Below are 17,005 nucleotides of genomic sequence, written 5' to 3'. Positions count from 1 at the left end.
ACTTCATACATTTGGTCTTTTTATTATAGTTTCACATGATGATGAGGATGAAGATTATTTTATATGAAAGAATATACATTTTTGGTTGCTTTATTTGTTGAAGTCTATTTTTAACTACTTGTGGAAGTTTACAGCTTGGTGATCTTAATAGCATTTCTTCTTATGTTTCATGAATTTGTTTTTTTAAAACAAATTGAAAACTTTCCTGGATGGGAAGCGAAACATCTTCAAATTTGGAAACAAAGTCCAGTGGATTGTTTTTAATTTTCTTTTCTTTTTTGTGTGACTTTGACCTGGATGACTGAGAACCTTCACCAGCACTTTGGAAAAATAATCATAACCCCTGGATTTTTTCACTTCAATGTACTTTAATGAGATTTTATTTCAACATTTGGAGGTTCCAACAGCAAGATATAAAGAGATTGGTTTTAAGGTAAATCCTTCAGCTAAGATGCTTTAAGGGATAAATATTAGAGAACAGAACAAAAGGAAATACTGAACAAAATTACAGCTTATAAAAACAGACTATGGAAAAAAAAGAAAGTCTGTTTCAGGTGTTTTTCCTGCTACTGTACACCTGATGTAAATGACTGGGAGATTATCAGGCTTCAATGCTTTGCTGGGGAGATAATGCAGGTAAATTAGGTGTGTTGGAGCAGGGACACATCTAAATGATGAAGGGCATTTGATCCCTAGGAAAGAAAATACTGTTTGTTTTGTTTTTTTTATAAATGGAACTTTAGGTGGTAAAATCGCCCAGTTAAAATCTGACCTGAACATTTATTTTGCAGATGCTTTCCATCCAAAGTGCGAAGAGTTAAAAGTACTTTACCAATTGCTTCACCATCATGCATTACAGTGTTGTAACATGATAGAAGAGGAAAGTGTGTGTAAAGCCTTTAGTGAAGCACTGTATCCCCTGCAAGGTTTCACATCCTGTCTTGCTGCTAACATTTATTTCAGGTCAGATCAACACCAGCGTTTCCTCCTGTGGGTGTCCCTGTTGTAATGAGTGTGGGCCCTCTCTCCACACATGCATGATCAGAGCATGTGCACAGTAGTAGCTGCACGTGGGCGCACACTTCCATGCCCAGCATTAACCATATTGAATGACTCACAGAACCCAAACCAAAGAGCACAACAGACTGTGAATGCACCAGCTGCATTTCTTTTTTCACGCATGTGTGAGTCAGGTTAATATTTCCTGAAACTGTAGTTACCGTAGTCTTTTTTTTTTTTTTTTTGGTGCGTATGAACATGTGTCCAACTTGTGTCTAAGCATTGCCTCCAGCCCTGTTTTTCTCTGCGTGTTGGAGGCGCATATGGCATGCATCTTAGAGGATGGAGCGTTAGGTAAAGCAGTGTGTGTGCGTGGATCCGGGTGGTTTTACCTACCTTAAACAGACTTTCTGTCAATCCCTTCCTGATGATCGTCCACAAAAAGGCGCAAAAGAAAAACAGGGCTATTTCGGTCCAGGTGAAGTAGGCGTTATCCAGGAGCGTTTGTTTGGAGAGCTCCAAACCGCAGCGGTCACAGTCTCTCCATGCGCTCAGCATGACGCTGGAGCTTCTAGAGAGGAGCTCCCAGTACCCCGGCATGGGCTCTACTTCTACCGGCCCGGGGCCCCTGGCTTCGCCGCCCATCTCGGTGCGTCGGTGTGACAACAGAGCGGATAAAAGCCGGGAGAGATGCCTCCAGCAGAGGGATAGAAGGAGTCCAGGCTGACCGGGCTTGTTGGCTCAATAAAGGGAGCTTATCTAACGAGCTTATCCACTCTTCATGCGCCTAATTCTTTGTTTTCCAAATTGAGACATGGGCCCATTCTCTGCGCTCAGAACTCTCTCATGAAAAAATAAAATTATTAGAGGCTGTAATTAAAGCTCAAAATGGAAATGTTAACCACCAATTCCAGGAAGGATTTCTAGGAGTTAATGTGAGCGTTCATCTTTCTGCTGTATCCACACGGCTCTTCTGCGGCAGGTTAGCCGCCTAGCTTACAGTAAATCAGACAGCGCAGTTGATGGAGCAGCATTGACGACAGAGGCGGCTTCCTGTGCGATGTTAGCGCTTCGGTTGAATGAATTAAGCCTTTTAGACACAGGAGCAAACAGCACCGGGCGGACTTCTGTTGCCGCTCCGCTGTCAGACACGCGCTCTCATCTCGGACCGTTATCCGCCTTATATAACGCTGCTGGGTCGCTTCATCTGGGGGACAGCGGTCACTCAAAGGCACGAGGACTAGATATTCCGGAGGAAATCGATCAAACTAACGTATCCTGGTCGACAATTAAAAATAAAAAAAATAAAAGACGTGCGTCGTTTCTTCTCCTGCTGCTCTTTCTGTGCCGCTGGTGTGAATGAGCGTTTGGACGCGGTGAGCTCAGCTCACAGCGAGCAACTGGTGCGTTCAAAGAAAGGAGGACAGCCTGCGTTAATGGCTCAGCTGCGTTTATGGGGGGGTAAAATATCAAGCGAGGGCGTGACGTATTACAGGGCCGCTATCTTCTTTATGAACCCTCTGTTTGAACCGCTGAGGAGCTGAATGGAAAGTTTAAAGCGACCGTGGAGAGAAACATTCACAGGTGCAAAGACTTAATTAAAAGCTTAATTAAAATACTTAATTAAAGTTTATTATAATGTATTATATTTATTATAATTTATTATAATGTATCACACATTGATACATTTGAAAAAGAAAAAGAAGACAAAAAGTTAAATACATTAATATTTGAATGCAACTGTGAACAGAAGGGGTAGCCAGAACATTTTTATAAGGGTGGCCAGGCAATAACCAATGCACACTGAGGGGTGGCCGTAAGCAGATAGGCACCAAAATCTACAATGTTCCAACAGGAAAATTAATGAGCAAAACATCCATGTTTTCGAAATAAAGACAAACTATATTTTCTCACAGCCTTTGCTAACTAATAGACGCATATATTCAAACATCCGTGCTTTCTACATAAAAGGTATAGTGGATAAAGGTTTGAATTTTGGGGCAAACATCTTTTCCATTGTTACTTACTTACTTTTATCAGTAATCATTCTGCATAAAATTAATATTTACAAGTACAAATATCTACATAAATTGATTATTTATTAAGTTTCTATTCAAGTTGTTATTTATCTATGATTTCACTGAAGACTCCTAGATGAATTTTCTCTTTCCCCAAAAAACACAAAATTTATTTCTGCTTGAATTCTGTATTTTTAATCTTTAATGTTACTATATTGATGTGTATAAAAAAACCACAGTGTTTTAGTTGTCAAGTAATTGTTAATATATGAAAAATAAAATGTTTTGAATATTCCACTTGAGAGTATTACTGTTCCCACCATCTGTATTAGAGGGAAATAAATGCTAGGGTGGCCACAGGGGTGAGCAATGATTGGCTAAGAGTGGCCATGGCCACCCCTGGCCCCCATCTAGCTCTGCCCCTGTCTATGAAACAATTTCCCTCTTACGTCACTGACACTATCAAGCAAAAGCCACAGATAATTTAAATAGGCTGCCATTACTGCATCTAAGGTCACTTATAGAAAGTTAAGTTGAAGGAAACGTGTATCACAAACGAAAGATAACTGTAGCTACCAGATGATGATGAAGCAAAGCCTATTTCAGATCGGCACAGATTATTGGAGAGCAGACTACAGGTGCAGTTAATGCTTCCAGGGCCAACAGATTCTTAGACTTTATGTATAGCCACTCTTAAACCAAAGACATCAGGTGCCACTTTCATAAGGAAATTAATTTCATGTAAAAAAAATCTTATTCTTGCTTTAATGTGAAATAAAATACTTAGGATCTAAAGGTGCAGAAATCCATGCTGCTAAGTCCTTTCCACAGTGGGCAATGAAATGGGAGCCTATATCATGTGCACAGTATTGGTCCATTGTGTTTTATCACGTCCAAAGTCGGTGCAGCTGGCAGTTTTAGGACATTTCAAAGAACCGTCTGTCAACAGGCATTGTGGAGAAAATGATCTAATTATGACTAATAATAATAATTTACTTTAGTGATCTCACAAGGAAATTTACCTCTGCATTTAACCTAACCGTATGATGAGCAGTGGGCTGACATTGCTCGACAACCAGGTTGAGATCGGGGGTTAAAGGACCCAGAGTGGTAGTCTGTAGGTGGGGGCTCGAACTCAGAAACTCAAGATTCCCAGCCCTATGCCCTAACCAATAGGCCGCCACTCCACACTTATTCAGCAGGACGTGGCACCTCCCCACTGCCAACAGTAAAGGTAGCCATCTCGGTGAACATAGTATTTTTGTACTTGATTGGATAACATATTGAACTGAGGACCTACTTTTCCAGTAGCTGGTATTCCATACCAACTTTTATTTTATAGTCGCACATATAATATACTTCTATATTATTTTTGGCAGATTTAACACAAATAAAACACTCAAGTTTCGTCAAGCCTTTATTAACATTTCAAAGGAATGCTTATATAACAGAATTGCTGTAAAGAAAAGTATATGTGTAGGATGGGGATCGATGCAGGGATATAAGAATGTCTAGCGTGGTTGAAATACAGACAAGGTTATAAAGAAGAAAAAAAAAAACATGACAGAGAAACTGTTGTTATCTTCAAGGTCTTTCTCAAAGTCCACTGTTCAGGGAGTCTTGTAGAAACAGAAGATCTATGCAGTAGCGGTGGGGGCATACTGCATTGCTAACCTGTCAAACTCATTCTCCTGCAGAAAGAGACAGCAGCAAAAAAAACAGTTAAACACAGTTACAAATCCAGGTATTATACATGCATCTGTCCAGTCAATAACCCAGTTTATGCATGTTTATACTCTAGCGTGATTGCAACACAGAGCATAAGCAAAGGGTGAAGGTTTAATGTCCTTCTCGGCTTTGATCCAAGGATACACGCTGCCAGCTTATCACTACAAACAGTACCATCAGTCTCACTAAATAAAACAGGTTTGTTATTTAGTCTCTAAGTATCTAAGTATTTATCTCTAAGTGTATAACACAAGCGTTACCTTTGCAAAATAATCTTTTAGGAATGGATGAGCTTTGTGTGCATCCTTAAGCTGGGAGAGATACCGATTGGTGACCTAAGGAAACACAAACAGATGATTCTGGGTGGCTGTAAGGAAGTCAAGGCACAAAGGATTGCGAACAAGGAGGAGCCTGAAGGCAAATAATTACTTCAAACACATAATACATTTGCATTCATGCTTGCGCCCTTCAACAAGCTGGATGCAGATGAGGCTCTGTTGTAGATACTACATGAATACTCTGCACTGGACAGAATTTTGTAGCTAAGGAAACTCAAAACAATGCATGAAACAACCAACAATTAAAATACAACAGTAAAAACTAAGAGGATTTAATCAATTGGTGTTTTGCATTATATATATATATATATATTTTTATTTTTATTTTTTTACATCTAATGTGCAATAAATGTTTGCTTCTTAAGGTTGAATCATACATATACATGCATACTTAATTTAATATTTCAATTTAATAGTTTATTTACAGTATATAGATAAAAATACATACTGATCACCAAAGCAATCAATACCTGCAGCCCTGAAAGTAAAAGTCTTCAGAAATTAATGTTTAATCTTAAAGAGAAACTATGTCCTAAAAATACTGTAAACTCTGTAGCTTATGACTTGGGAGCTGTGGGATAAAAGCAACAAACAACTTATTGGATATTAGTAAAAATTGAATCCAACAAATATCTTTTAAAAATTCTTTGATTACCTTTTAACCTTTCTATATAATTTGCTAAGAAATGACCTAATTTTCCTAGTTAACCTTGAGCGAGATGAGCTTATCAGTTGTTATCACAGCTGTAGACTGGTTAATTATGCTTTTGTGTTAATGGTCAGCATTCTAGTCTGCTGCAGTCACATGCAGCAAATGTAAGTCTGATTATTCTGCCTTTATCATATGAACTCTGACTGTTACGCCACTGCACAGCAGATACGCCTTAGTGTCGTTTCCAGGTAAGCAATGTACCGATTTAGGCAAAGCAGGCTTTTAAATTGCTTGAATGTACGTGTTGGATTTAGGACGGAAGGGTCAAAGTTGCATCAGTGTCTTTTATCTGTTCAAAGGAGCACTCTTAGGTTGATGCCTGTAGAACTTTGGTCTCACCTCAGGAGCTTTCCCCAGGTGCTGCGTCAGGACTATAAGGTTGATCAGCGTCTCAGGATGGCTGCTGTCCTAATGGGAATAAAAGACAAAGGAAAAAAAAAAGCTGTCAAAAATGTTTTCCCCTTAAAAAAAAAAAAAAAACATGACATCTGGAAGCTAAATTGAACCCTTTGTTAAATTCTGCTTATGGAGCAAGGGCTATAATTAATGAATAACTGTCCCTTTGTCAAAATTTAACATGCTTACATCAAAATGAAGCACTGTGGATTCTACACATGAAACAGCTATGAAGACAGTTACTCTTCCTCATTAAAAATTCTGAATATTTAATTAAAAAAAATGAATGGCCCAGCAATTCCACTCAAAATGATGAAAATATTAATAAAAAATTGTATTTATTATAAAAATATATACACACACACATGCATACACATACACATATATACCCATACATACACTACAGAGCTATATGTATTGTATTACATTGTATGTATGTATTACAGAGCTACACATTTTTCTTTTCCAGGAAGAGGTTGTCTTTGAAATAATGTACATGTGCTGCCCTCTGCTGGTAAATTATATAGGAGCATTAAAAAAAGAATATATATTATTAAAGAATAAAAGATATTAACAGAAGCTTTTAGGTCAGCTTTGGTTATTTAAAGCAGTCCACTAAATGTGCAAGATATTGCACCTCCTGCCATTAAAACAATATATGGTGAAATATCTGGACCCTCACTTAACACAAATTGTATCATACACAATATGATACTCAAATGTATAAATACATTTTAATTAAGTCTTTGCACCTAAGGAGGAACACTTCATCGTTTCACAATACCATTGGGTTGCCTCTGGAGAAAAGTTGTCTATTCAGTATGACTGGCCTTTCAGATTGATAACATCTTTTTTCTAAAATTCTGTTTAAAACTGATGAGAATTTTTTTTTATTTATGATTTTAAAACTAATGAGAACATGTTGCACAGACGGTCTGGAGTGCAGCGAGGTGAGGCGGAGCTGGGCGGTGACGGTGGATGTGGGATTTCAGGTTCACACCGACGTTAACCTACTTCAGTATCTAAAGCAGAGGTTCCTGTAGATGCATCTATTCAGACGCATCTGAGAAAAGGCTGATTGCCTTCAGTATTCTGTCAATTATTTCTGCTTTGGCCCGTTAAGGAGACATTCATTTGATTGCAGAAGGGATGCATCTAAAAGCTGGACAACAGCAGCTCACAAGGATAAACTTTGGTACCACTGGCTCATGTATATGCAGTGCTGTGAAAGTACAGTAAAATTTATTTTAGAGCATCTTCTGATTTTACCTTTCTGCCAATTTTATGCATTTAAAAATCAAGGACATTTTAGTCTGAGACAGACATAAACTTGAGGGCTGCTCAGTGGTACAGTGTGTAGCACTGCTGCTTTGCAGCAAGAAGGTTCCGGGTTCGATTCCCGGCTTGGGGTCTTTCTGCATGAAGTTTGCATGTTCTCCCTGTGCATGCATGGGTTCTCTCCGGAAACTCCTTCTTCCTCCCACATTCCAAAATCTTGACTGTTGGGTTAATTGGTTTCTCTACATTTTTCTTAGGTGTGAATGTGAATGGTTGTTTGTCTCTATGTTGCCCTGCGATGGACTGGTGACCTGTCCAGGGTGTACCCTGTCTCTCGCCCGTAGACAGCTGGAAATAGGCACCAGCACCCCTCGTGACCCCGCTTGGGATTAAGCGTGTAAGAAAATGGATGGATGGACAAACATAAACTTAGAAATTATAGAATTATAGTATTTTCTACTAATCATGATTTATTGCCAATTCTATGTGCTGTTAAACTAACATAGTCAGCACATTTCAGAGGAGCCCTAACAAAAAAAAAAGAAAATAATAATTTGCTCTGGTCTAACCAAAGTCAAAACCTGAGAACTTTAATCCAATTTAGAAGGTGTTTCATGACCTTCAACAGGCTGCAACAGATCCATTTGGCTAAATCAAAAAATAGGAAATAGGAACAAGAATCAATGTCAAGTACTTTACAGCAGTCTATACCACAACCAATGATTAGTTTGTAGGAAAATATTTTCCACAAAGGGCAAGGTTTGTCTAGATTTTTTTTTTTTTCGGGGTTCACTCTGATCTCAATTATTTTCATAATGTGTAAAATTAAAATGTGAAAATAAGCAAACAGAAGAAATCTAAGGGGTAAACAATAGCTAAATAATAATACACATATCTATAAAACAATATATAATCATTTCAGAGGCAATAAACTAACTAAACAATTTCAAACCTTAAAACTTACAAATGCCCTTTAAATGCAGTTTAGGAAATATTGGTGTGTTTTTAGACTGTAAATTTAGATTATAAATCTAATTTTGAATGAACAACTTATTCACAATTCACAAAAATAGCAAAAAAGTTATTCATTCTTGAAATTATTTTTTTGCTGTATTTTTCCTAAGAAAAACATTAATTAAAGCAACTGCCATGTTAATTTAGTTACTAACATTAAAAAATGTATCATGATAATTAAGAGTAAATGCAATGATTGATACATAAGATAATTTTGGCAACATTTTCAAAAGCCTAAACTATAGGAGTAGAATAAATGTAAATATAAAGCCTACTTTTAAGAAACACCGGTGTTATAATGCATTTCATTGATTTTAAATATGGAAGATTCAAAACAAATAACAGCAGGAGCAACTCTTTTGAAAACACACCTTCGATTCAGACCAAAACAACCCTTTTTGGTGAGTAACATAATCAGTCCAACCTTATCCAGAGCTTCCTGCAGCACTCCTTCAGCCTCCTCCCACTTGTTCTGAGCCATGTAGCAAGCAGCCTGCCCATTCAGCAGCAACAGTGTAGAAGAGTACTTGTCAGACATCTCCTGGAAAATGTAGTAGGCATCCTGCAGCTTCTCTCCACCCTGAAATAACAGCAGTGTGTTTTAACCTAACTCCTAAATCAGATACCACATTGAAGCTTGCCAAAGAGAAATTCATTATGAGAAGTTGCATCCAAAAAAGCACTCCCAACCCAACAGATGTTGGCAAATGCTTCTATCTATAAATTAATCATAAATAATGTTATAAAATGAATTGGTGTTTTTTTTTTCCCCTCACCACAGCAATATTAACCCAGGCAGTTGCCAGCTGAGTTAGTGTAGCATCCTCATCCTGTTCCTGCATCTTTTTCAGTTCTTTTCTGTCGAGGAATTCCACAAAGATTAGGGGAAAAATCATTCAAAAATAATAGCATTTGTAAAATATGAGATTTAAAATTACAATAAAAGGTCATTAAGTTTAAAGGATGTCAAATTAAAACGACAAACCTTGCCAGGTCAACACGGTCCAGACTGAGAAGCACCTGAATGGTCATGGCCATACTGAAAGCACATTTAGAACAAGGTTTAGCTTAAGTTGTTTCAAGAACATAAAAACAATGGCAACAAACGTCTCGTGAACAAAACAGAAAGACTTGAAATCGATTTGCATATTAATATTTTATACCCATCATAACCTGAATTCAAAGTAAACACTTGCTTCCATTAGCAGTAAATCCCCCCAACACAAATCTATAGTGTTGCCTTTTAGGTGCTTAAATTAACAATTATGTTGTGCAAATTACTGCAGTCATTTTTTATGAAGGCAGTTTATAGTCTTCTACAGCTCAATGACGGTTGTGAATAAAACCTGAAGCCAAAATCGTTACTGGTGTTGACATATGTTGAAATCAATTGCCATTTTGAAATCTAGCAACTGCAAAAATTATTAAAGTTCCTCTTTAGATTTATCCGCACCACTCCAGACTTTCTCCTTGGTGCAGAGTTCTGAGAGCGGCATCCGTGTTCATCTCGTGGTAGTAGATGGACGCAGCCATGATGAGGAAGGTGGTGTTGGCAGCATCAACGCTCTTCGCCATCTTCTTGTCCAAATCAGCAACAATAGCATCCCTAAGTTAAAAACAAAGATAGTTAGGAGGAAAACCCTCAGTTTCTTTTGTCTTAGAATATCAAAGCGATCAATAAAGTAAAGCAAGCAACCATTGTTTCCAAGGCTCTACATGCAATGCAACATGGGAAGGTAAACAGTTTAACAGGTTTTCTTTCATTGTTTTTGGAGAAAAACTCACTAAGGATAAAAAAAATGTCAGGAAAAAAAAGATTTCCACACATCAATAAATACAAGTTAACCCACAAAAAAAATGATGTAGTTAGGACATCTGCAACATATAATGCCACATAGAGCAACATCATGATTGTTAGAAGTAAGGCAGATAAACATCAGATAACCTCTGACTTGTTTTCCTCTGGTTCAGCTCTCAACATGTAATGAGTTTAAATATTTGGGGCACTAAATAAACGTTGACCTGTCTGATGATCGTGACATTTACAGGCAGTATTGTATGATGTATGCACAAGCTAACACAGTGGTCAGAAAATTGAATTTGTTCACCCTAAGGTCAGGCGATTGGAGAATTCTACTGACCGTTGACAATGGACTCAGCCCTTCAATTATCCTTTTTTAAAAACTATTTTTTTTGTTTCTTTTTAGGTCTATGGGTTAAGATGCAGCTGATGACAAAAAAACAAAAACAAAAAAAACCCCTGCTAATGCTGTTTTTAATGGTACATAGAAACTCCTTCCAGGTGCAGCTTTCTTCCCCAGTAATACTGTGCTGCAGCAATTTATCTACAAATAAAAACATTAAACTATAATGTCTCATGCCGTAGTCATAACAACTGGAAAAGAGGAAACTATTCCCACTGGCTGAAACGTATACATTTTTGACAAGAAAATAAGCATGTTTACCTCATTGGTTATTAGAAGTATGCACAAGTGGTTAACAATATTAACAGTGGTGCAGAAGACACACTCTCAAGTGGTGCTTGTCTTTGGCCATAGGAATTTGTTGAACTGACAAATATCGTTTGGAATATAGTTAGACAACGCCCAACCTTAGTTTATCCTCTAAAAAATAACTCTTTTTAAAGCCTTCTGTACTCCAGTGCACACTACCCATTTATGGCGACAATGCAAAAGAGGCAGCATCCAGAAATGTCAAGCATACAACGATGCTATGAGGCTACAACTGAAAATACTTAGATGGATTAGTGCTAGCCACCTGTTTGCAAATGTTTGTATACCTACATGCCCTGCTGTGCTCAGGAATCTTAGATACAAGTGTATGTTAAGATTATCATGTGTCATGTAATAGAAAAAATGTTATTTTAGTAAAGCCTGCACTACTACCAGCATTTGAAATATTCCGATCAAAATTTGTCTTGATTTATTCTGCTGATAGAAAAAAAATGTTAATCATTTGTAATCAAAACAAAAAAACTGCATTGATGCTGATACTTTTTAATCGAAGATCGATAGTTCATCAAACTGAATTCATCTCTGAACTAGCAATGTGTGCAGGATGCCAGTAAGCACACTGCTTCTGATTAGAGATGTACCTGGATTGGATATCAGCTCCTATCTTGACTAATTAGCTGGATTGAATATCGATGATTTGATATTGGAGATCCAATCTAGTGTACTTTACATGGAACAGTTATCTCTTTCTTTTTGCTGCTTATTTGTTAATCAACAGTATTAAATATCTGTGTTAATTTGTTATCTTTTTTTAAAAATGTTTATGCCAAGGCTAAAGCCTTCACTCACATAGCAAGGTATATGGTTCCTTTATTTCCCAAATGATTCGGATTAGTATCGGATTTCCCTTGATAGACTCATCAGGTATCGGTGTTGGATTGAAAAAAAAAAAATGGAACAGTGCATCTCTACTTTGAATGCAATATTTAGTAGGTCAAGCAATGACCATTGACATGCAAATATCTTTGAGCTATTGAAAGAACTGGTCTCGACCCAAACACTTGATACAATTTTTTTGAACAGGGGAGCTGAAGTCCATGAGGCATCACATTGATGAGAAAGAGCAAGTACAGTAAATATGAGTTAACTTAAACTAATATAAATCTATGTGCACCCTGTTAATGAGAAAACATGTTTGCTTAGATAAACAACATTATCTATTCCTAAAGCTATATTGTGGTGTACAGCTAAAGAACCAACAATATAACACCTGCACAATATTAAGCATGATATGCTTTGACTGTGGATGTTTGAGCAGCCTTAAGATGTGCATATAAACAACACAGCATTGTGTATAAACACATATATATATATATATATATATATATATATATATATATATATATATATATATATATATATATATATGTGTGTGTGTAATGTGTTAGTTGCTTTCTATTGCAACTATTTTCATATAATTTATTAAAAAAAACACATGTTGCATCATTACTGAGTACAAAGTCATTGAAGTAAAAATCAAACCTTTACCTTTTGCCTTCATTGGACAGAAACTCTGCAAACATCCTTACAGCTTGGAGCTCAGCTGGAGAGTTGGCCTTGATGTCGTCCAAAACAACACCATACTTTCTCTGTGAAAACACAAAACTCTACATGTTAGGTTGTTGATAGGACTTATATTTACAAACTAAACCCACAAGACATATTTAATTAAAAACATTAAGCTACTGACGAGTGAGGCCGATTTCTACCTGTCGCTTCTCCTTACCTGAGCGATGTAGGCTCTGTACAAAAACATATCCCGTTCAACCTCCTTTTCAGGTGATGACGGCTTCAAAGACAAAACATAAATTGGATGTTAAAGTGTTAAAGTCATTCAGACAACTGTTTGGAGAAAAAGATAAACGCTGAGATTAGCCAATAGCTTAGCATAGCTCCTCTTAGCCAATGAGACAGGCCTGCGAACATAAAACAGCATTTATGAAAAAAAAATTAAGTCTGAAAGGACCACATACCTTTACTTTCTGGGCCTCGTTTATACATTGTTGATAACTGCCGATATAATATGCATTTTTTACATCGAACAGCTCATCAACATCACCCTGCTGAGCCGACATGTTGGCTAATGAGACTTCCTGACACGTCGCAAAAACACGTCACTTTCGGGGTTCTGCTAAGGATTCTGGGAATTGTATTTTAAGCAAAGTAAACACACAAACCGTTAAGAAATCTTGTTAGAAAATAATGGGGATATGTTCCAGTATATAAAAAAAATGTTAATTGTAAATGATGTAACTGTGGATTAGATTATCAGACAAAAAAATAAAAAATAAAAATCAAAGCAGTTGAATACGTCTTTTAATTAGATTATTTTTTTGCAGAAACACAGAAATGTGATCTTTTCTGGGTCACATACATTTTAAATGACAATGTGGAAAAATGTATTTACAGCTATTTTGATTAACAAGTACAAAATATAAGCAAATTGAATATTTGCACATCAGAAATCTCAGCATTTTTTCATATATTATCAATCTAGTGTTATGACCTGAGCTGTAGTTTAATTGTGCAAACTTCTACCTTCCACATACAATCAAACACCTTAAATCTACTGTAGGGTTAAATGTGTTTAAATATGTTTTCTCCTCCCTCTATGAAATACTTAACCTCTAGTATTTATACAGTACCAATCAATCTTTGAGTCACGTGTCATTACTTTAAAATTTGATTCCACATACACAAGATCGTTGAATGTTCAAATTGATGGAGCATTAAGCTGTAACTTGCCTTTTTACATCTCAGTTGTTTATCTTCTCTCATTAAATTGTGTGATTCTCACAGTATTGACAAGAATCACAATATTCAATGAAAAAACCCCATAAATAAATATGTGCTTTACAAGATCACTTAAAAGCACGTTTTTCCTTCTTTTGAAATGTGTCTCATAAGGTTTGGTAGTCATGGAAAAAATTTTATTTAAATTTGCTTGTTGATGCCAGTGCAAATGATGATGATTCTTAATATTCTTGCAAGCTGACTTGATAGTTCTCAAATAAGATCTGCAAAAATCTAGATTCTGACTGAAAACTGAATGCGCTGGTTTTTCAAATATGGCTCAATCTACAGAGAAACTGTTTACCAAATAGAGTCAGCATTTTTCCAGTCAGCTGCCTCCGTCACTAGAACTAAATCCCATAGAAATCCCGTAAAGGGGAATAAAAGAAGACCTGCAAAGCCCCATTCTCTGATTGTCACTATCTTCAAACTTTTTGATACCATCCCTGCTTTAGTATACTTAAATCAAAATCATTGATTTAAGTATCTCAGAAACTCTCAGAAAATCATTCATGCTGAATCATTCCTTGGCTCAGGCGTAGCCAGAAGATTATAATAAGGGCTGCCCACCTATATTAGTTTTGTGTCATTTGGAGCTGTTCTGAAGATATTCGGTTTTGTTATATCCAAGTAACGTCTTCCTATGGGCAACAACTTGAAGGCACAAACTGAACTGTTCATAATTTATTCTGTATGGTACGCCAGCATTCATAACATGTAGGTGAATCACTGTCCCCCAGACATCCGCGGTTATATTTTTTATATTTATATCTGTTAAAAACAAAGCAGCGTGTGTATGACACGCGTGTATGGGCCAATGTAAAAAAAACAAAAAAAAAAACTGTTCCACTTTAAAGTAGTTATTTATCTCTGATTTCACTGAAGACTCCTGGATGACTTGCAGAGATGTAATTTTCTCTTTACCCCATAAGACAAAATCTACTTCTGCAAAGAGCAGGAATTCTGTATTTATCATCTTTAATGTTAACATATTTGCATAATTAACCACAGTATTTTTGTTGTCAAGTAACTGTTAACATATGAAAAATTGAAATGTTAGATAAGTTAGATCATTCCAACTCAGAGTTTTACTGTTGCCACTATCTAAATTAAAGGGAAGAAATGGTAGGGTGGCTAGTTAATGGCTGAGGGTGGTCATGGCCACCCCTGGCCAACCATCTAGCTCCACCCCTGTTCCTTGGCATAACAGCAAGCTTTAGAGGCCTGATCAGTCATTACCAATTTATTAAAATAAAAAAAAAAGGTAGTAAAACATTCCTTTCTCTGTAAGCGGGGGTTATTGTCGTTATATATTTTTAATGATTTTATTAAAAACAGCAACAAGCCATCAAAATTAACGACCTATGACCAATAGAAAAGACTAGAAGAGTATTGACGTGCGTATAGCCAAACATTGCGCAATAATCAATGTATCCATTCTACCACAAGAGGGCGCTCCAGATCTAACATCTCGCACAAACTTACTTTAGCTCGGTCTAATATGCTCTTGATGGAACTGTGTAGACGTTTTACGACCAAAAGTGGCCCGTATGATTAAAATTATAAAGTCTTCTGCACATTTTAAAGGATGCAAAAATTACGTGAATACAAGAATCACAAACGCAAGAAAATAATCACTGGAAATTTCCGCAGCCTCATCAAAGAGACGGGAAGAAATCCCCGTTTTAAGAAAACATCCGTTATGAGTTTGTCATGTGTCAGCTCCGAGCATGCTCTCATTATATATTGCATTGCATCCCAAATGTTGATTTATCCCATTGTGTCGAAGGGTGCCATAAAATCTAACGAGCCATAAATACAGTGATGATGGAAAGGTCCTGTCCATTGTTCCCTCTACACCATTTCCTCTGGGAAATTTGGTGCCGTGGGACTGGGACCAGGATAATTACTGGAAACGCTAATAGAGGAGGGGGCGGCGGTAGGGAATGGGCTGGTTTTTGGCCTGAAAGTGTTTGTTCAATCCTCTGGTAGCTCCTCTATTGGCCCAATCCAACATCAATCTACCAAGTAGCCAAGCCCCCCACCCTCTAAAGTTTGAAACTTTTTTTTTAACCAGAGGAGGAGGAGGGTCCGATTACCAGACCAGCAGCAAACTTGTAACTGATCTCGCAGCCTGCAAGGGAAGAAAACACTGTTTTTAATAATTTAAAAATCAGCGCCTGGTAGTTTTAAGGTTACAGAACAGTGAGGTGGACGTTTCCCAGCGGATAACCGACCAACAATAAAACCATGTTGTGAAGAACAAGCATGAAGACCTGAACAGCTCCTCTGAAATAAAGCTGGTCCCCTCCTGAGTCTGACAGAAAGGTGAGTGGCGCCCTGCAGTTTGTTTTAATCTAACAATCTGAGCAATAAAACTGCGCTTAAACTTCTGTCATCTCAGGTTTGACCTCCAACAACACATGGTTAGAATATGTGTTAAAATAGAGGTCGGTTTAAGGAGGGGTTTCTGTTTTAGTGCGAGAAATGTCATGTATTTGTGGGGTTTAACGGAAGTAACGCTCAGCAGCAGTTTGATTCAATCAGTCCGATAAAGCAGCCTGGATGGGAGGATCTGAGGGAACAATGTTTGCTGAGTTCACTGGGCCTGGGATTAAAGCAGCGCTGCTCTGGGATTAATAGAAACTACTACTACTCACTCTTTATTCTTTATTCTACTATACATAAACTGGAAGGTTTAAACTTTTATTTACAGCCAAAATGTTCAATTACTATTTTGTATTCATTTCAGTGGTTTTTACTGAAGAAGATTAGGGACAGAAAAGGGGCCAAAAAAAGGTTAACTGATTTTTAAATATTATATCAGTTTAATGTGGAAAAAAGTCAGAATTCTCACTTTTCTTCTCAGAAGTCTGACTTTAATCTCAGAATTCTAACTTTAATCTCAGAATTCTAACTTTAATCTCAGAATTCTAACTTTAATCTCAGAATTCTGACTTTAATCTCTCAGAATGCTGACTTTAATCTCTCAGAATGCTGACTTTGATCTCAGAATTCTGATTTTGATCTCAGATTTCTGACTTTTCTTTTCAGAATTCTTACTTTTCTTTTCAGAATTCTGACTTTAATCTCAGAATCCTAACTTTAATCTCAGAATTTTAACTTTAATCTCAGAATTTTAACTTTAATCTCAGAATTTTAACTTTAATCTCAGAATTTTAACTTTAATCTCAG

General features: G+C 36.9%; 3 protein-coding genes across 3 annotated transcripts in view; 1 reads left to right on the top strand and 2 right to left on the bottom strand.

Annotated features, from left to right (window-relative positions):
• Positions 1-2,424, bottom strand: part of cers1 (ceramide synthase 1) — a 33,909-nt gene extending 31,485 nt beyond the window's left edge. Inside the window, exon 1 of the mRNA XM_015400037.1 lies at positions 1,396-2,424. Coding sequence (XP_015255523.1) covers positions 1,396-1,644 — 249 coding nt within the window. The 5' untranslated portion in view covers positions 1,645-2,424. The remainder of the gene's footprint in view (positions 1-1,395) is intronic.
• A 1,994-nt stretch (positions 2,425-4,418) lies between these two features.
• On the bottom strand, positions 4,419-13,140 carry cope (coatomer protein complex subunit epsilon). Its single transcript, XM_015399134.1, has 10 exons — positions 12,991-13,140; positions 12,744-12,806; positions 12,506-12,606; positions 9,937-10,089; positions 9,469-9,522; positions 9,260-9,341; positions 8,908-9,063; positions 6,135-6,203; positions 5,006-5,080; positions 4,419-4,708 (listed from the first exon to the last, which is right to left on the bottom strand). The coding sequence occupies exons 1-10, from the start codon at positions 13,090-13,092 to the stop codon at positions 4,655-4,657; spliced, it is 909 nt and encodes a 302-aa protein (XP_015254620.1). The 5' UTR covers positions 13,093-13,140; the 3' UTR covers positions 4,419-4,654.
• Positions 13,141-15,894: 2,754 nt separating this feature from the next.
• Positions 15,895-17,005, top strand: part of tnfaip8l1 (TNF alpha induced protein 8 like 1) — a 26,627-nt gene continuing 25,516 nt past the window's right edge. Inside the window, exon 1 of the mRNA XM_015399392.1 lies at positions 15,895-16,138. The gene's annotated coding sequence lies outside the window, so the exon portion shown is untranslated. The remainder of the gene's footprint in view (positions 16,139-17,005) is intronic.

Source organism: Cyprinodon variegatus, unplaced genomic scaffold (assembly GCF_000732505.1).
Source record: "Cyprinodon variegatus isolate N-32 unplaced genomic scaffold, C_variegatus-1.0 Scaffold30, whole genome shotgun sequence".
In the NCBI taxonomy this organism is placed as follows: domain Eukaryota; kingdom Metazoa; phylum Chordata; class Actinopteri; order Cyprinodontiformes; family Cyprinodontidae; genus Cyprinodon; species Cyprinodon variegatus.
This window is presented reverse-complemented; position numbering and strand designations above follow the sequence as displayed.